Here is a 13,308-nt window from a genome sequence, read left to right as displayed (position 1 = left end):
GCTTGGAGCTGAACTGATAACCAAGCCCTCAAACTGCCTGGTTTTTGTTACAGTTTCAATAGTCTTCATTCTCAGAACATATAAGTTCCTCCTCTGTTAAGAAAAGCCACCTACTCTAGTTCCTAGAGATTGATTTGGAAAACATGTTCAGTGCAACAGAAGACAATCTGATATGACTAGAATTATTAAGATTTAAAATAGGTTCTGAAAATCACTGAGGCTTGTTATTCAGGGCTTGGAAGATGGTAACTAGAAGCTAGCAGGTTGATACAGTGCTGAGGCACATGTCAAGGTAACACACAACCTGAAGGTCAAATAATGTCTTTTATAAATAGCTGGCCAGGAGACACTGCCCTTTTTTGGATAATGACCTAAGCGTGAATTAGAATTTCAATATTCCCAGGCCAGACTACTGTAACATGACCTGTCTGGAGATACCATAAAGGCCATCAAGAAGACAAAGATGGTGAAGCAGGCAGTGACCCACATGCTAAAGAAGATATGCACACAAAATGCATAATTATGAACATACCACACCCATCTCCAGACTACAACTAGCCGAAGACTCTAGTTCCTGGCAAGAGCTTTCTCTGAGCCTCTGTGGGAAAATAAACACAGTTAAGATGAATGTCTTGTATAGACTTTTGTACATTTTGAGAAGACTATCCGTCGTCATCTCACCATCTTATTTTAAAGGATTTAGTAAGATTATCAAGATCTTCATATGGGGCCCAGAACAATGCCCCATACTATCTTGGTGGATGCCTCAACTCCCCTTTGATAGAAGCAGGAGATCCAAGAGTCTGAAGCAGCTCTATCACGTCTCAGGCCTCCAGTGGTTCCAACACAACTGAATATTAAATCAATTCAAGATCCTGATCTTCATTCACAAAGTCCTATGCAGACTGGGACCCACCCCAGTCATCTCAAAGACTAGCTCTCACCTCTGTGCCCAAGAGCGGCAGCTGCATTCAAACAGGGTTTTCATCTGTCAGAGACGAAGTTCTTGCAAGGGTCAGATGCCAAGCTTTCTCAGCTAGGACCCATAGCCACAGATTAAGCTTTTGATAGGAGATTAAGCTGAACATGAGCCTCTCAGACTTGCTGCAATACCCGTATTTTAATGAAGGTACTTTCCAGCTCCATTTGGAGTTGGATTTCTGTTAAGAAGTGGGAGGACAGAGGGAAGAGCTAGGGTCCTGATGGAGAGTATTCCATGTGCTAGACAAGTTTGTATCATAGAGCCCAGATACTAACTACTGTGATGGGCACTTTACAAATATGATTCCCTTTTCATTTCAACTGTTCAATTTTTCCCACATTTCATTCTTGCTAGGTTTCCTGTCTTCCTTGTCTTTAGTGAATCCTGCTTCCTCACTGCCCTGTTTTCATGAAGTCATTTGTCCAGACGGCTGTTTCTGCTCCAACGAGCTTTTCAGTTGCTTTTTCTCCATTTTGATGGGTGTATTGGGTTTTTCCTTTTCTCGTGGCATGATCCAATAGTCCTTAATGAAGTCCTCTCTACTTTCTGGACTTGAATAACTAACTGCTTGAAGGTGCAAACAAGAGACCAGTGTGCTCTTCAATGCTGCCTTCTTGATTATTATCACAGTCCAACAATATCCCAGTCATAACTTCACTTTTGCTCTCTCTCACTGTCCTTGATCTTTCATCAGTGATCCCACATAGTTAGCTAGGTCAGGCAGGTCTTACTTTTCTCCCTGCCAGGTTCATCAAAGATAACTCTTTTTCTTCATATGACATTGATGCTATTCAACTCAGGCATGAAACAGTGCCTTTGGTCTAACAAAGACAGTTGCAAAAGTCAGTGTGGCAACCATACTATCCAACTAGACTATCTTGATTTTCAAGGTCACTAAAAGTGATGTGATTTCTGGCATCTAATTATATTGCCATCGGTCAATACAGGGATAAGTAAAAAGGAAGAAGGTATGTAAAACTCCAAGCCTAATGGTGAAACAGTCTTTGTTTGGATCCATAAGTTTTCCAAATTAAAAAAAAAGTTGTATATTCAGACTGTATTTATTATAAACAATTTTATTTTATGCACAAAAAAAGGCCCTACTCCATGCATATTTGCTAAGTGATCAAAGTGATCACCAGAGTGATCAAAAAAGGAAAGGCGGACATATGTTACTGAATGTTAGTAAAAATGTTTGGCAAAGTCCACCTGAAATTTCATTGGTTCTCAATATCTTATGGTGTATTTTTCTGTTATAATGTACATATTTCTGCCATGATGAAGGCCCCTTTTAAAAAATATTTCCCACTCGGTCCAGCTGAGAGTTACCCATAACAGTTTCCATCCCTCTATTCAAAATAGCTCTAAACAATCTGCTAAACTATAGGTGATAGCTACATCCCCTTGAGGTCAAATGCTACATCATCACTGGCACCATGGGAATTTAATGTCTGTTGGTTTTAAGTGAAATATGCAAATTTAAAGTCCTATTCTGATGTAAATTACAGACCTCAAATACATGCAACCAGGAGAAATGGTTTCATTTGGGTTATTGTAAATGCGGCAGCATTGATCTTTTGTGAGGAATGGTGGCGGAGGGGCTCTATGAGCTAAAATGTATCTGTGATTAATCTATATATTCTATTGAATTACCAATGTTTTCTGTACTAGGAATTTAAAATTATTTTTTGCAAAGTTTAGAAAATGCAAAGCTACCAAGCCAGGAATATGAACAAGAGAGGTGTTCCTTAGTTATTTAATAATCAGAGCTGTGTGAACTTTGCCACATTTGGTCTACAGAAGTTTAGACAATTTTTGACTGTTCTTGATTGTGGAATTTGGTGTCCCAATTTTTGCTGCAAATTTTCAGGTGAATTCAAGTCTCAGCCAAAACAGAGTAGAGTTGTACCTGGTTTTGGAATGAAGCAATGCAAAACTGACAAATATAGCTTAGTTTGGCCACCAAAACAAACAAACAGCTCCCCCCATGACCACTAAACAGCCAAACACAAATTTCTCCCCACCAGAGTCCATGGTAAGGAAGTTGGCCCAAAGCTAGCCCTAGTTCACTTACTTGGTCTAGGTTTTCTCAAAAAGTTCACACAGCTGGGCGGAGGTTCAGATTTGCAACAAAATCAGAATCCAGGTAAGCTTTGCCAGGCTTTTGGTCTCATTACAAGAGTTTTGCACATCTCAAATAATTGCTCCAAACAGAATTCAGAACTGTCATTGTCCTCCAATCACATTAGCAAGACCTCTGATAATTAAACCAGAGGCTGTTACAAGTTTGACTGTAATTTGAATTATATTAAATAGTGAATCTTGGGTTCAAAACCATTTAAAGAATGAGATGAAATGTTAGAATCATTACAAAAGCTTGTGCTCCTTATTCCATTATGACTTGATTTGTGTTAATTCAATATTTTTCTACATAAAGGCTTTTTAAAAGCCATTAATAAAATGCAGCTCTGGCTTTAAAATTGATGAACAATACTTCAATGGCAAAAACACCATGAAGCTGAATTTTGAAATATAGTATTGACTGATGTCTGGTGCCTACCTGTCTACAGGTGAAGACTTTGAATTTCTTGGTTTCTTCACTTGGGCATATAATGCTTCAACTGTCTGTCCTTCCCTGGGGCTCTGTGGCCTGCTGTTCAAAGTCATGGCGCCACTATTTGTGGATGAGTCATATGAAGCCATTCCAGCATACACTGGGTCAGCCTCACATCCAAATGTCCGGTTAAAATCTTGGATCTCGGCATAGTCACGTTCGCGAGCTTGTTTCTCTCGAAATTCCCGAGTTTTAGCTTGAATTCTGCAAAATAAAAACAAGGCTGAAACTGAATTTTTAAAAAATAACATGTGAAAATACTTTTATTCACAATAATATATTTCTTTCAACACAACGTTTTTTCCCTCACTAACTAGGAGGGACTTTAGGGCAATATTACAGACACATCCTGTACATTCAAGTGTTTTCAATTTCAGTCTATGGGCTGGTCTACATGGGGACAACTCAGGCTATGTCTATATGGCCCCGCAGTTCCGACTACAGGGGTGTGAATTGAAGTGGGTGCTAATGTGCTGCGCTGTAACTCCCCTGTGTGGATGCTGTGGGTGTGAACTAAAAGACATCTAAGTTCATGTTAATGTAGCTCTGTTTAAACAGGAATATATTAACCCAAACTAGCTACCTTCTAGTTTGCATTTGTAGAGTCCATATGGGGGAGTTACAGTGCAGCATGCTAGTGCATGTTGCAGTTCAGTTCCCCTGCAGTCCGAACTGGGGGGGTCATGTAGACAAGCCCTCAGAAAAGTTCATCTGAATTAACTAAATGTGGGAATTATATATGCCAAGGGTGGGGAGGGGCAGGTTTCATTCCTCTAACTCCATAGATGTTTGGTGAAAGCACTGATTCCTCAGGCAAAATAACTGCCTGTCCATACCTCTCTTCCCAGCTGGTGCTATCCACTCTTTTAGGTAGGAGTCATCTGCTTACAATCCACTCACCTATCCTAACATTGTCATGGAACGTTTGTGCAGGCTCAGTCTGTTCTTTCAAGTGGTCTTTCCAGTACTAGATATTGCAATAAGACTCTACACTCAAATTCACTTTGGAGTGAATCTGGACTCCAATAGATTTCATGGCATACAAATAAAAAGCAATAGGTTGTGACTTTCACTTAAGAAAAAACAAAAAATACACACAAGCGCAATATGATCAAGTGAACATTACCACAGCAAGTTAACTTTTGTAATTCATTCATTTTTTGAAAGTTTTACTTTGAAATGTAATGTTTGTATTAATATTAGGGGGTTTTTTTCCATTTGATTTTAAGGAAAACAGAAAATCTAGAAGCAATCAGCTTCCAATACATCTCTCAAAGGACACGCAGAGAGTGAAGGGCACTTTTTACTGAAATGATTCAATCTCCTCTTTTCAAATGCTCCTAATTTTTCTCAGATTAAACATATTTTTCAAATAAGCAAAGGAACTAGTTCTCCATGAGAATTATGTCCAAAACAAGTTTCAAACTTCCACAGTTTTTGCTGTATGCCTGTTAAAAAATAGTGTGATTACAACTTGTTACACAGTGGGGAAAAGACATTTTTCACTGTCCCATAATTCAAAGAATAGGTGGTTGTGATTCAAATTGTTTGCAACCTTAACTATACTGGGTTCTATCTAAAACATACATAGTATAAACACAAGGGACCAAAGCCTGAAAAAGACCTGCTTTAGCTGAAGATTTCATTTCTATTTTGAAGTTCTATGTTAATTCTATTTTGGGGACTTCTGAAACATCTGTTGATATTACTGCTATCTGAACAGAAAAATAAGTAAGTGAGGTCAGGTACTGGTAGGTTCTGGCATTTTATCTGCAGTTTCAAGAGCCATCGCTTCATCACATCCTAGAAGCTTTAGTTGATATTGCCTTGACTGAACAAATATTTCGAATATTGCAGGCAGCCAACCTTTTAGTGCATGAAAATTGACAATTTAACTATAATGAACTAAAATGTGTATTGGTCAGTCCAAACTATGCCTGATATGATTTTTATATGTGATGATTATGAATCATTCCTACCCAACTGGTGAGATCATCCCTAATGTTACAATGAATATCACATTGCCATTCTGGTGAATTTAGCCATGGTTTGCCCATGAATATCACATGGCCATCTACATCCTGGCAAGATGTACTTTGTAAAGTTTCATCTATTCTTAATGATAGTCTGCCATTCATCTATTCAGTCTGCCATTCATACGGTCATGGGCCATTCATGTTTTTGCAGCAATGAAGAAGCATAGTTCACATAACCACATATGGTTCAGCAGTGTTTATCCCTTTTCCTGTGGCTTAGGATTGATAAAGTAAGGTGTTATGCCAATAATTATGGTAGTATCCAGACTAGTTTGTAGAATAGTAACTATCATTAATTAGTAATGCATATCCTATTATTCATATATAGAATTATAGGATTAGTAGGGTCCGCAAGGTCCTACATTTAATCTAAATATGCTATGCTGTAGCTTGAACCCACTGCCTCTTGTCCTGCCCTCTGTGGCAAAAGAGAACAACCTTTATCTATCTTTTAATACACAAAGTTAAAAATTAGATTCAAGCCTGAACACCATATAAATTGAAGCAGCAGTTTTACTGTGAATTGTACCCCAAGTATTCAATTGCCATTTACAATTAGTAATGTTAACACACAGCATAATTCTAAGGTTAAAGTTTTGGGAGGCTCCTTTCTATTGACCCACAAAATGTTTTTTAAATTACTTTTCTGTGCTTTAAGATTGAATAAAAAGAAAAACAGGCCTACTATACACACTGCTATCACTTGCAGATGTTAAAAATGTATCCAGTCTTGTTTAAATAACACATTTTTAAAATAATGTTTAAAATACTGTTTTGGCTTACAGTCTTCTTTGGGACACGGTATGTTTTAACATTATTTTGTGTCTGCAAATCTAAAGGAATCCTATGACAAGAACGAAATATTTAAACACATTTTCACAAAGAATGCTGGCTATTGCCCCAAAGGACGCTTTGTGCTACAATGTCTATGATTTAAACCACTCTGAACTCTGAAATGTCTTTATGCACGTGGAGCTAAACCACCAGCTCTAGACGTTAATGCTTCAACAGGCTTTTTAAATTTTTTAAAAACTTTTTGCTTTCTTGCTTCATATATGAGCTCTCCACTCACCTGATTTCTATGCATTTCATTAAATAAATATACATATGGCAAATTTAGAGTTTACAGCATTTTGGAAGGGATTCAAATATGTATGTGCATGTATACATTAATGAAAACATACAGTGCAGCAGGGGCTAGAGCCGAGCAGTCGCTAACATTGTTTCATCCCCACCAATGTTTCTCACTCTTGCTATTTAAATCCTGCCTTAGGAGAAGAGACGGACCGTCACGCAGCAGTTGTGTGATGTGGATATATGTCCAAAAGACAGTAGACTGACAACCGCTGAATGTAATTTACTTATGCCATAGGACAATAAAAATGCCTGTGTCTGGCATTTCTGAGGATTTAGGGCCTGCCTACAGATTTCTAATGGATTTAACAATAATAATAAAAATAATGCTTAGCATTTATATAATCCTTTTCATCTTCAAGGCATTTTGCAAACACTGAATATTTTTTCCGTGTTAAAAAGAATCTGAACTTTTATATTTAAAAACCACAAAAAGTTTCTAAGCCCATTTGGTTGTAAAGATGGGCTTGAAAATGTCAACTGATCCACTACTGTATTTCTGAGGTGGCAGACAATCAAACCACGGCATGGGGAAAGGTGTGAACTCTTTCAATGTACATCTATGGGGCATTAACTTCAAAGGCTAATGATGACCACTTAAAATGACAACACTATTAGCCACAGAACTTCATATAACTGTACGAAGAACTTTCCACTAACAAGCTGATCCATTGACACCAGACGATCTATCGTCTCTTGATTTTATGTTCATTTGAAATGATATTTCACAGAAATAAAGGCCCCTAATCCTGCTACCAAGCCACCACAGCACATGGTTAATAAGTGGATAACCACCAATGAATCCTAGGTTTGCACAACTCTTGCTAGAGGCCTACTCTGGCACACTCACGGCTTCCTGCAAGTCATTGGGCAAATGGTTATTTTGTTGTGTAGATGTGCACCTCTCACTATACCACTGTAACTGGTACATCTAGTTCTCCTCCTCTCCATAACTAGTATGGATACATATTCTGTAAGTACCACTGTTTATGACTCCTGGGACTCTATTTATTTCCTGTACTTAAGTCAGAAATCTTACCCTGACTATGTCATCTGGAAGCTGAAAGTAGGTTTACAACTACACTATTGTCCAGATAGCTCTGACTTGGCCATTAGCCCCCATCTCTAGTATTGAGGAATAGACAACACACTTTGCCCAAAAGGAATTATCAAGATCTTGCTTTCTAGAGTGAGGAGACCATTCCAGCCAATTTGAAATCTGCCAAATGAAGCCAAAGGGAGTATCAGCACATCTCTGATCACATTGCTGAGAATGAGATCCAGCAGACTAGATGATCCTTGTGGTCTCTTCTAACCCTATGGTTCTATGATTCTATGATCGTACGGCAGCGCCGAAGAAAAAATGCATGAAGGTGTAGTACAATTAAGTGAAGGATTTGAATAACATCTCCCGCAACCGCAGACAATCTGTTCCCTTTTCAAGAGACTGGAATGAGTGCTTCCCATGTCAGGAAATTGAATTTGTGGACAGTGGAAAACTCAAACCTGAGATACCAGCAGATGAGAGTCAAGGTCGATAAGCTGGTCAGGCCATTGGAGGAGGAAAAGCCTAACTCAAGTATTGGCTAGGAGTAAATTTTCCAAGAGTACCTAAAGCAGCCTAAATCCTATTTGTGGGACTTTTTTAATTAGTGATTTAGGCATTCTGGAAACTCTACCCTGTGTCTTTATTAATGGGCAGTGTGGGAGTAGAGTTTGTGGTAAGCAAACAGCAGGCTGGGAGGCAGACTGTAATGAACCACAGCACCCAGGGCATAAGCACTAGATCTGTTGTTGTGAAGGCACAACTGTCCTCCCATAAAAGCAGCAATGGGATCGGCTGCTGCTTGAGGTCTGCAACGTGCCTCGCCAATTTAATTTGTTGCTCCTGCTGTTGCCAAGATTCAGCCATTGCCCAAGTGATAATCAGTATCCTAGCCTCTTCCACAAAGGCTCACTGAATTACAAAAATCTGCATTGAACAATCTCAATTCCAAGTCAGTGATGACTGAAGCAGTGTTTATTAAGGATAGAAGTAGCATTACTAAGGGCAGAAGCTAAATGGCAAGCTGCTCGATACTGCCAGTTCACTGGACCAGCTTCCCCCCTGCTTCTGCGTAATAGATTCAAAACAGGAAAAAACAATGGCTGTGACAGAAAGTCTGTCAACATATGTGTGCCATTCAAATGGGATGCCAGCATTCAGGCCATTTTTTTGCCAGAGTGTCCCTCCAGTAAAGAGGTCATTAGGTGGGTTGGTCTGTAGCCATTTCTTGCCAGGGATCCCCCTTTGCAGATGGAAAATGCCTTATGGGCTTGGCATACCAGCAAGTACAGCTCATGCAGTCCATACCACCCTCTACTGCTTTCAGGGTGATGGAAGCCTTTTTTCTAGTTTCAGCAATCTAGTCAGTGTACGAAATTACCCTCTTCTGTATCTTTCTTTGATCTTTATCTGAGCCTCATAACCACTTCTACTTACGATGGGTCCCACCCATCCATCCAAAGATCTCAGACCTGCTTCCAATGGTACCTTGAGGACACAGGTGAGAATTATTACCAGTTGAGATCAATGGCTGAAAACTAGAATCTCACTTACACTCCCATACATCACTTTGACAATTTTGCACAGTCTGCAGAACTTGCACAATTTTTTAGGATTTTATTCACTTTTTTAAGCCAACATTCATCTTTGCAGAACCTACAGAGGGAACATTTTAATCAAAATCAGTTCATTATGGACAGCACTGATGGACAGACATACATTAGTATATTAAACACAAGCAAAAAAGAGAAAAAGGTCAAGTAGGAAAACCCTGTAGAAGTGGGAGCACGGAGCGCTCATTCCTTTTCACCCTCCATTTGCTTCAAGCATCAAAGTGAAAGGATTAATGGTACAGAGCATTCCTTTTCCTGCTCACCTGCACAGCACAGCCAGGAATAGCCAGCACAGAGTTTAGAAACCAGCTTTAGCATCCCATGACATGCTCTTCTTTGTGTTCACAGACGTTCTGAAGCAAACACCAAGTAGTCATGACTGTATATGTGCAATTTCTCTTCAGCGTTAGCCCTCCGGTCTCCCAAAATACACGAAGCACCACTCGACACAACTGAGCCAACATGTCCTCATCCTTATAATCTGGGCATGGAGTCAAAAGCCAAGAAGTGCAGTTGGCAGAGAATCCTAGCTGGTAACCCTGTTGAGGGGAAGGGATACTAATGTTGCAGTCTGTCTCTTAGGAATTCTTTTATGTTCTGGCATCTTGAAATTTGCCACACCAAATGATATCTACCTCCCTGGAAGTGGCTCCTGTGATCCAGCACAGAGTAGCAAAACTTTCAATGCTTTGGCCTGACTGAAAGAGCAAAGAAGTGGAAAACGAGACCCATCAGTAATCCAAGCATGACTTGGGAAGCTCCAGCAGTGTTGTTCAACCCCTCCCCCGCTTACATCAGGCGCTCCACTTTTATCAATCAGTACACTTGCTTTGTTGGACCATTTCTTCAACTGTGATCTTCTCCAAGACACAGAGCTCTGCCAGGGAACAACATTTGGTGTTTGTGGTCAGTCTCCAGAGGGCCATGACAACTCTGTCATGCAGAGGGACAGCAGCTCGCATACTCACACATTTCTGTTGTTAGGCCATTCACCAGCCAGACACACAGAATGTCAGAAATGTGCTTGGTCATTTGCAGCTGTCTTATCTGCTAACTGATGGTTCAGGCACTTAGACCATCAGCCTGCCAACAGGCTGAGCTCAGCCTAGCCCACAGTGTCCTCCTCAATCTTCAGTTTGGTAATGTAAGTGGACAACAAATTCTGCATGCACCTTTGCCTCCTCTTCAGACACCTATTCAGAGCATCCTGGGTGCTGTTATCTCTTCTATGCTGGTGTGCTTCCACAGCACTGGGTGACAAGTAGCATAATCCTGAAGATGGAAGATGAAGCAATCTGCAGTGACAAAAAAGTCTCCATGATGGAAAAAGCCAGCATGACCTGTGAGGAGGGGGATTACAGGTTTTACGTAAGAAATCCCATAAATCCTAAGGGAAAAAACCAAAAATATCCACAGCTTTGGTGTGTGCAACTGTTGCTGGGGCTCCAGGGAATAGCAACATTTCCCAGAATGCTTCCCTAAGTTGCTTCCCTGGTTGGGCACTTTTAGCTGTGAACATGAAAACACAGTTCTGAGGGCAGAAAAGCTGCGGCATTGTCAACCTGAACCATGTCACATGACTGCGCCCTTAACTTATTACAAAACAAAGATTCCAGCTGCACTGTGGATGGAGCCAACGCTGCTGCATGTTGTGAATATGCTATCAGGTATCCTTTTGATTATTCAGATAATTGCTACTGTCCTTAAGAATTAGAGTAAACATACTGTTTAAGTGCTGCTAGCCACAAAGTGTTAGATTCCTGTAGTGCAGCCTAGAGGATTTCATGGGTTTTCAGTGCTGTTCAGTTCAAGAGCAATAAACAGTTTAGTTTAACAAGTTAATAGACATAATGGAATGACTCTTCTTGTTTTTTTAAATAGCTATTTTGTATTAAAATGTAAGTGTGTGGACATGTTGGATTAAAAAATAAAAGCAAATCCATTCTCCCTGCAATAATTCATCAGATTCGAGGAGAAACACTTTCCCCTAAAATTCCTTGCAGATTTCTATTTCTCTTTAGAATGCATTCTTGATTTGAACCCAAGTTTCCAACAGAGATGGGTGAGTGCACAAAGTCATTGTACTGCCTAGACTACAGATACAGTAGACCTTTAATATACGATCTAGTACTCTGTGCACTATGAAAGGTACTTATAGAAAATAAAAGGTGTTCTGTTAAAAAACTGACTGTTTTAGCAATTGTCAGTCCACCAATGGCCAAATTTAAGTATCAACTGAAGTCAATGGCAATAGTTTCATAGAGTTCAGTGGGAAAAGAAATGAGCCCAAAGAATTAGCCAAAGCTCAGTATTATGCTTCACTTCTGTGTTCTCTTTTGCAAAAACTATGACCCCACTGAGTTACTTTATACACTGCACCCATTTTATAACATTATGCCCATGGGCATTATGTAAAAATACAATCAACAATACTAAAATGCTCTTCACTAAACCTAGGGGGAAAAGAACAAACATCACTTACATCTATACTCCTTCCCAAAGATCACCAAGGAGAAATTCATATTTTGATTTTTTTCTTATACTCACTAATGAATTTTATGCAAAATGTTGTCCAGGATGTCAGAAAAGGTTTGCCATGGCTCACACTTCTATGGAAAACAATGGAACAATGAATATCTATTGTACATATGGATGTAGAGGGGATGATCACTGCTGAGAAGCATTAGGCAGCATTGGGATAAACCAAATCAAAAGCAGACTTTACAACTGAATGTGGTATGGTTCTATTTTAAAGATATATGTGAACACTTAGTAGGTTATGTAACAAAACCAAGCAGAAATTCTCTCTATATTACAGTATATAGAATTATTTTTTTTCTTTATGTAGGATGAAACAGTTTTATGAAAATATTTGGCTGGTGGGGGTGGACGTTGGTGTTTCCCAATAAAAATATTATGGTCTCTCTGGGAAATTTGGAAGGATACCAGGAGAGTGTCCTGCTGTTCAACCCTTACTCCATCTGATACTTTAATAGTTCCAGATGGCCTTTACTGGAAGATAACGCTCCCTTTATTCTTTTATTATGACCTTTCAGGTCACAAATTATCTGTAGGATGCTGTTGCCATCCTTTCTTCTCAAAAGTAAGGTAGATGCTTAACATTAAATGTCAACTCTTATTAGTCCAAATTTCCAATGATGCAAAGAGAGTCAGTGTATTCCAATCACCATCACCATTGGCGGAGGGGGAAGAATGTGTTTAGTTTTTGCTATGCTGATATTTTTCCTCTGTTCTATAGGGAAGTAATATTTTGTTAGATGCACTTTTTCCACCAGATAGCTCTTGTTAACACATGTGGCCAACTAAAAACAGACCATATGGTATATGACCATCATTTAGAATATGTAAGAAGCTGTTATAAAGAGAAACAATGAAGTTTTGGTGCATGCCTTTTGATTTTTTGTTTGTTTGTTTTTGTTTTTAGTTTTCAAAGGGTTTGTTGTGCAACTTTCATTGCTAAACAATAATGAACATTCACAGAGATTTTATCATTTGTCCTTTTCCATAATCATAAATAAAGTACATTGACCTTACATAGGAAAAATATTAAATAATCTAATATACTAAATAAAGTAATAAGGTTAATTTCTTTCCTGCTGTCACTAAATTCATGTTAGCAGTCTCTCTTCAGCTTGACATCAATTAATGATTTTAATTCCAGACTCTTGTCACAGTGCTCACCACCCTTTTGTCTAATTAAAATGGATGATGCATGATGAAGGGAAAACACAAGACTTCTGTTCTTGTTGTAACATTTCTATTCATTAGTATACTTTTACAACAAAAGGCTTGCAGCTTTAATGGCATTAGAGAAAGATGAAGAGAAGTTTATTACATCTAGGAGGTATAGGCTCTCATACCCT

General features: G+C 39.1%; 1 protein-coding gene and 1 long non-coding RNA gene across 12 annotated transcripts in view; one reads left to right on the top strand and one right to left on the bottom strand.

The window, feature by feature from the left end:
* PARD3 (par-3 family cell polarity regulator) overlaps positions 1-13,308 on the bottom strand; it is a 658,805-nt gene that overhangs the window by 138,401 nt on the left and 507,096 nt on the right. For all 9 annotated transcript variants that reach the window (XM_050939008.1, XM_050939012.1, XM_050939010.1 and 6 more), the window contains one exon: positions 3,543-3,800. In XM_050939008.1, the coding sequence (XP_050794965.1) occupies positions 3,543-3,800 (258 nt within the window). The remainder of the gene's footprint in view (positions 1-3,542; positions 3,801-13,308) is intronic.
* LOC127044385 (uncharacterized) overlaps positions 10,327-13,308 on the top strand; it is a 44,199-nt gene continuing 41,217 nt past the window's right edge. For all 3 annotated transcript variants that reach the window (XR_007772470.1, XR_007772468.1, XR_007772469.1), the window contains exon 1: positions 10,327-11,091. This is a non-coding gene — a long non-coding RNA (uncharacterized LOC127044385). The remainder of the gene's footprint in view (positions 11,092-13,308) is intronic.

Source organism: Gopherus flavomarginatus, chromosome 2 (genome assembly GCF_025201925.1).
Source record: "Gopherus flavomarginatus isolate rGopFla2 chromosome 2, rGopFla2.mat.asm, whole genome shotgun sequence".
NCBI classification, from domain to species: Eukaryota; Metazoa; Chordata; order Testudines; family Testudinidae; genus Gopherus; species Gopherus flavomarginatus.
This window is presented reverse-complemented; position numbering and strand designations above follow the sequence as displayed.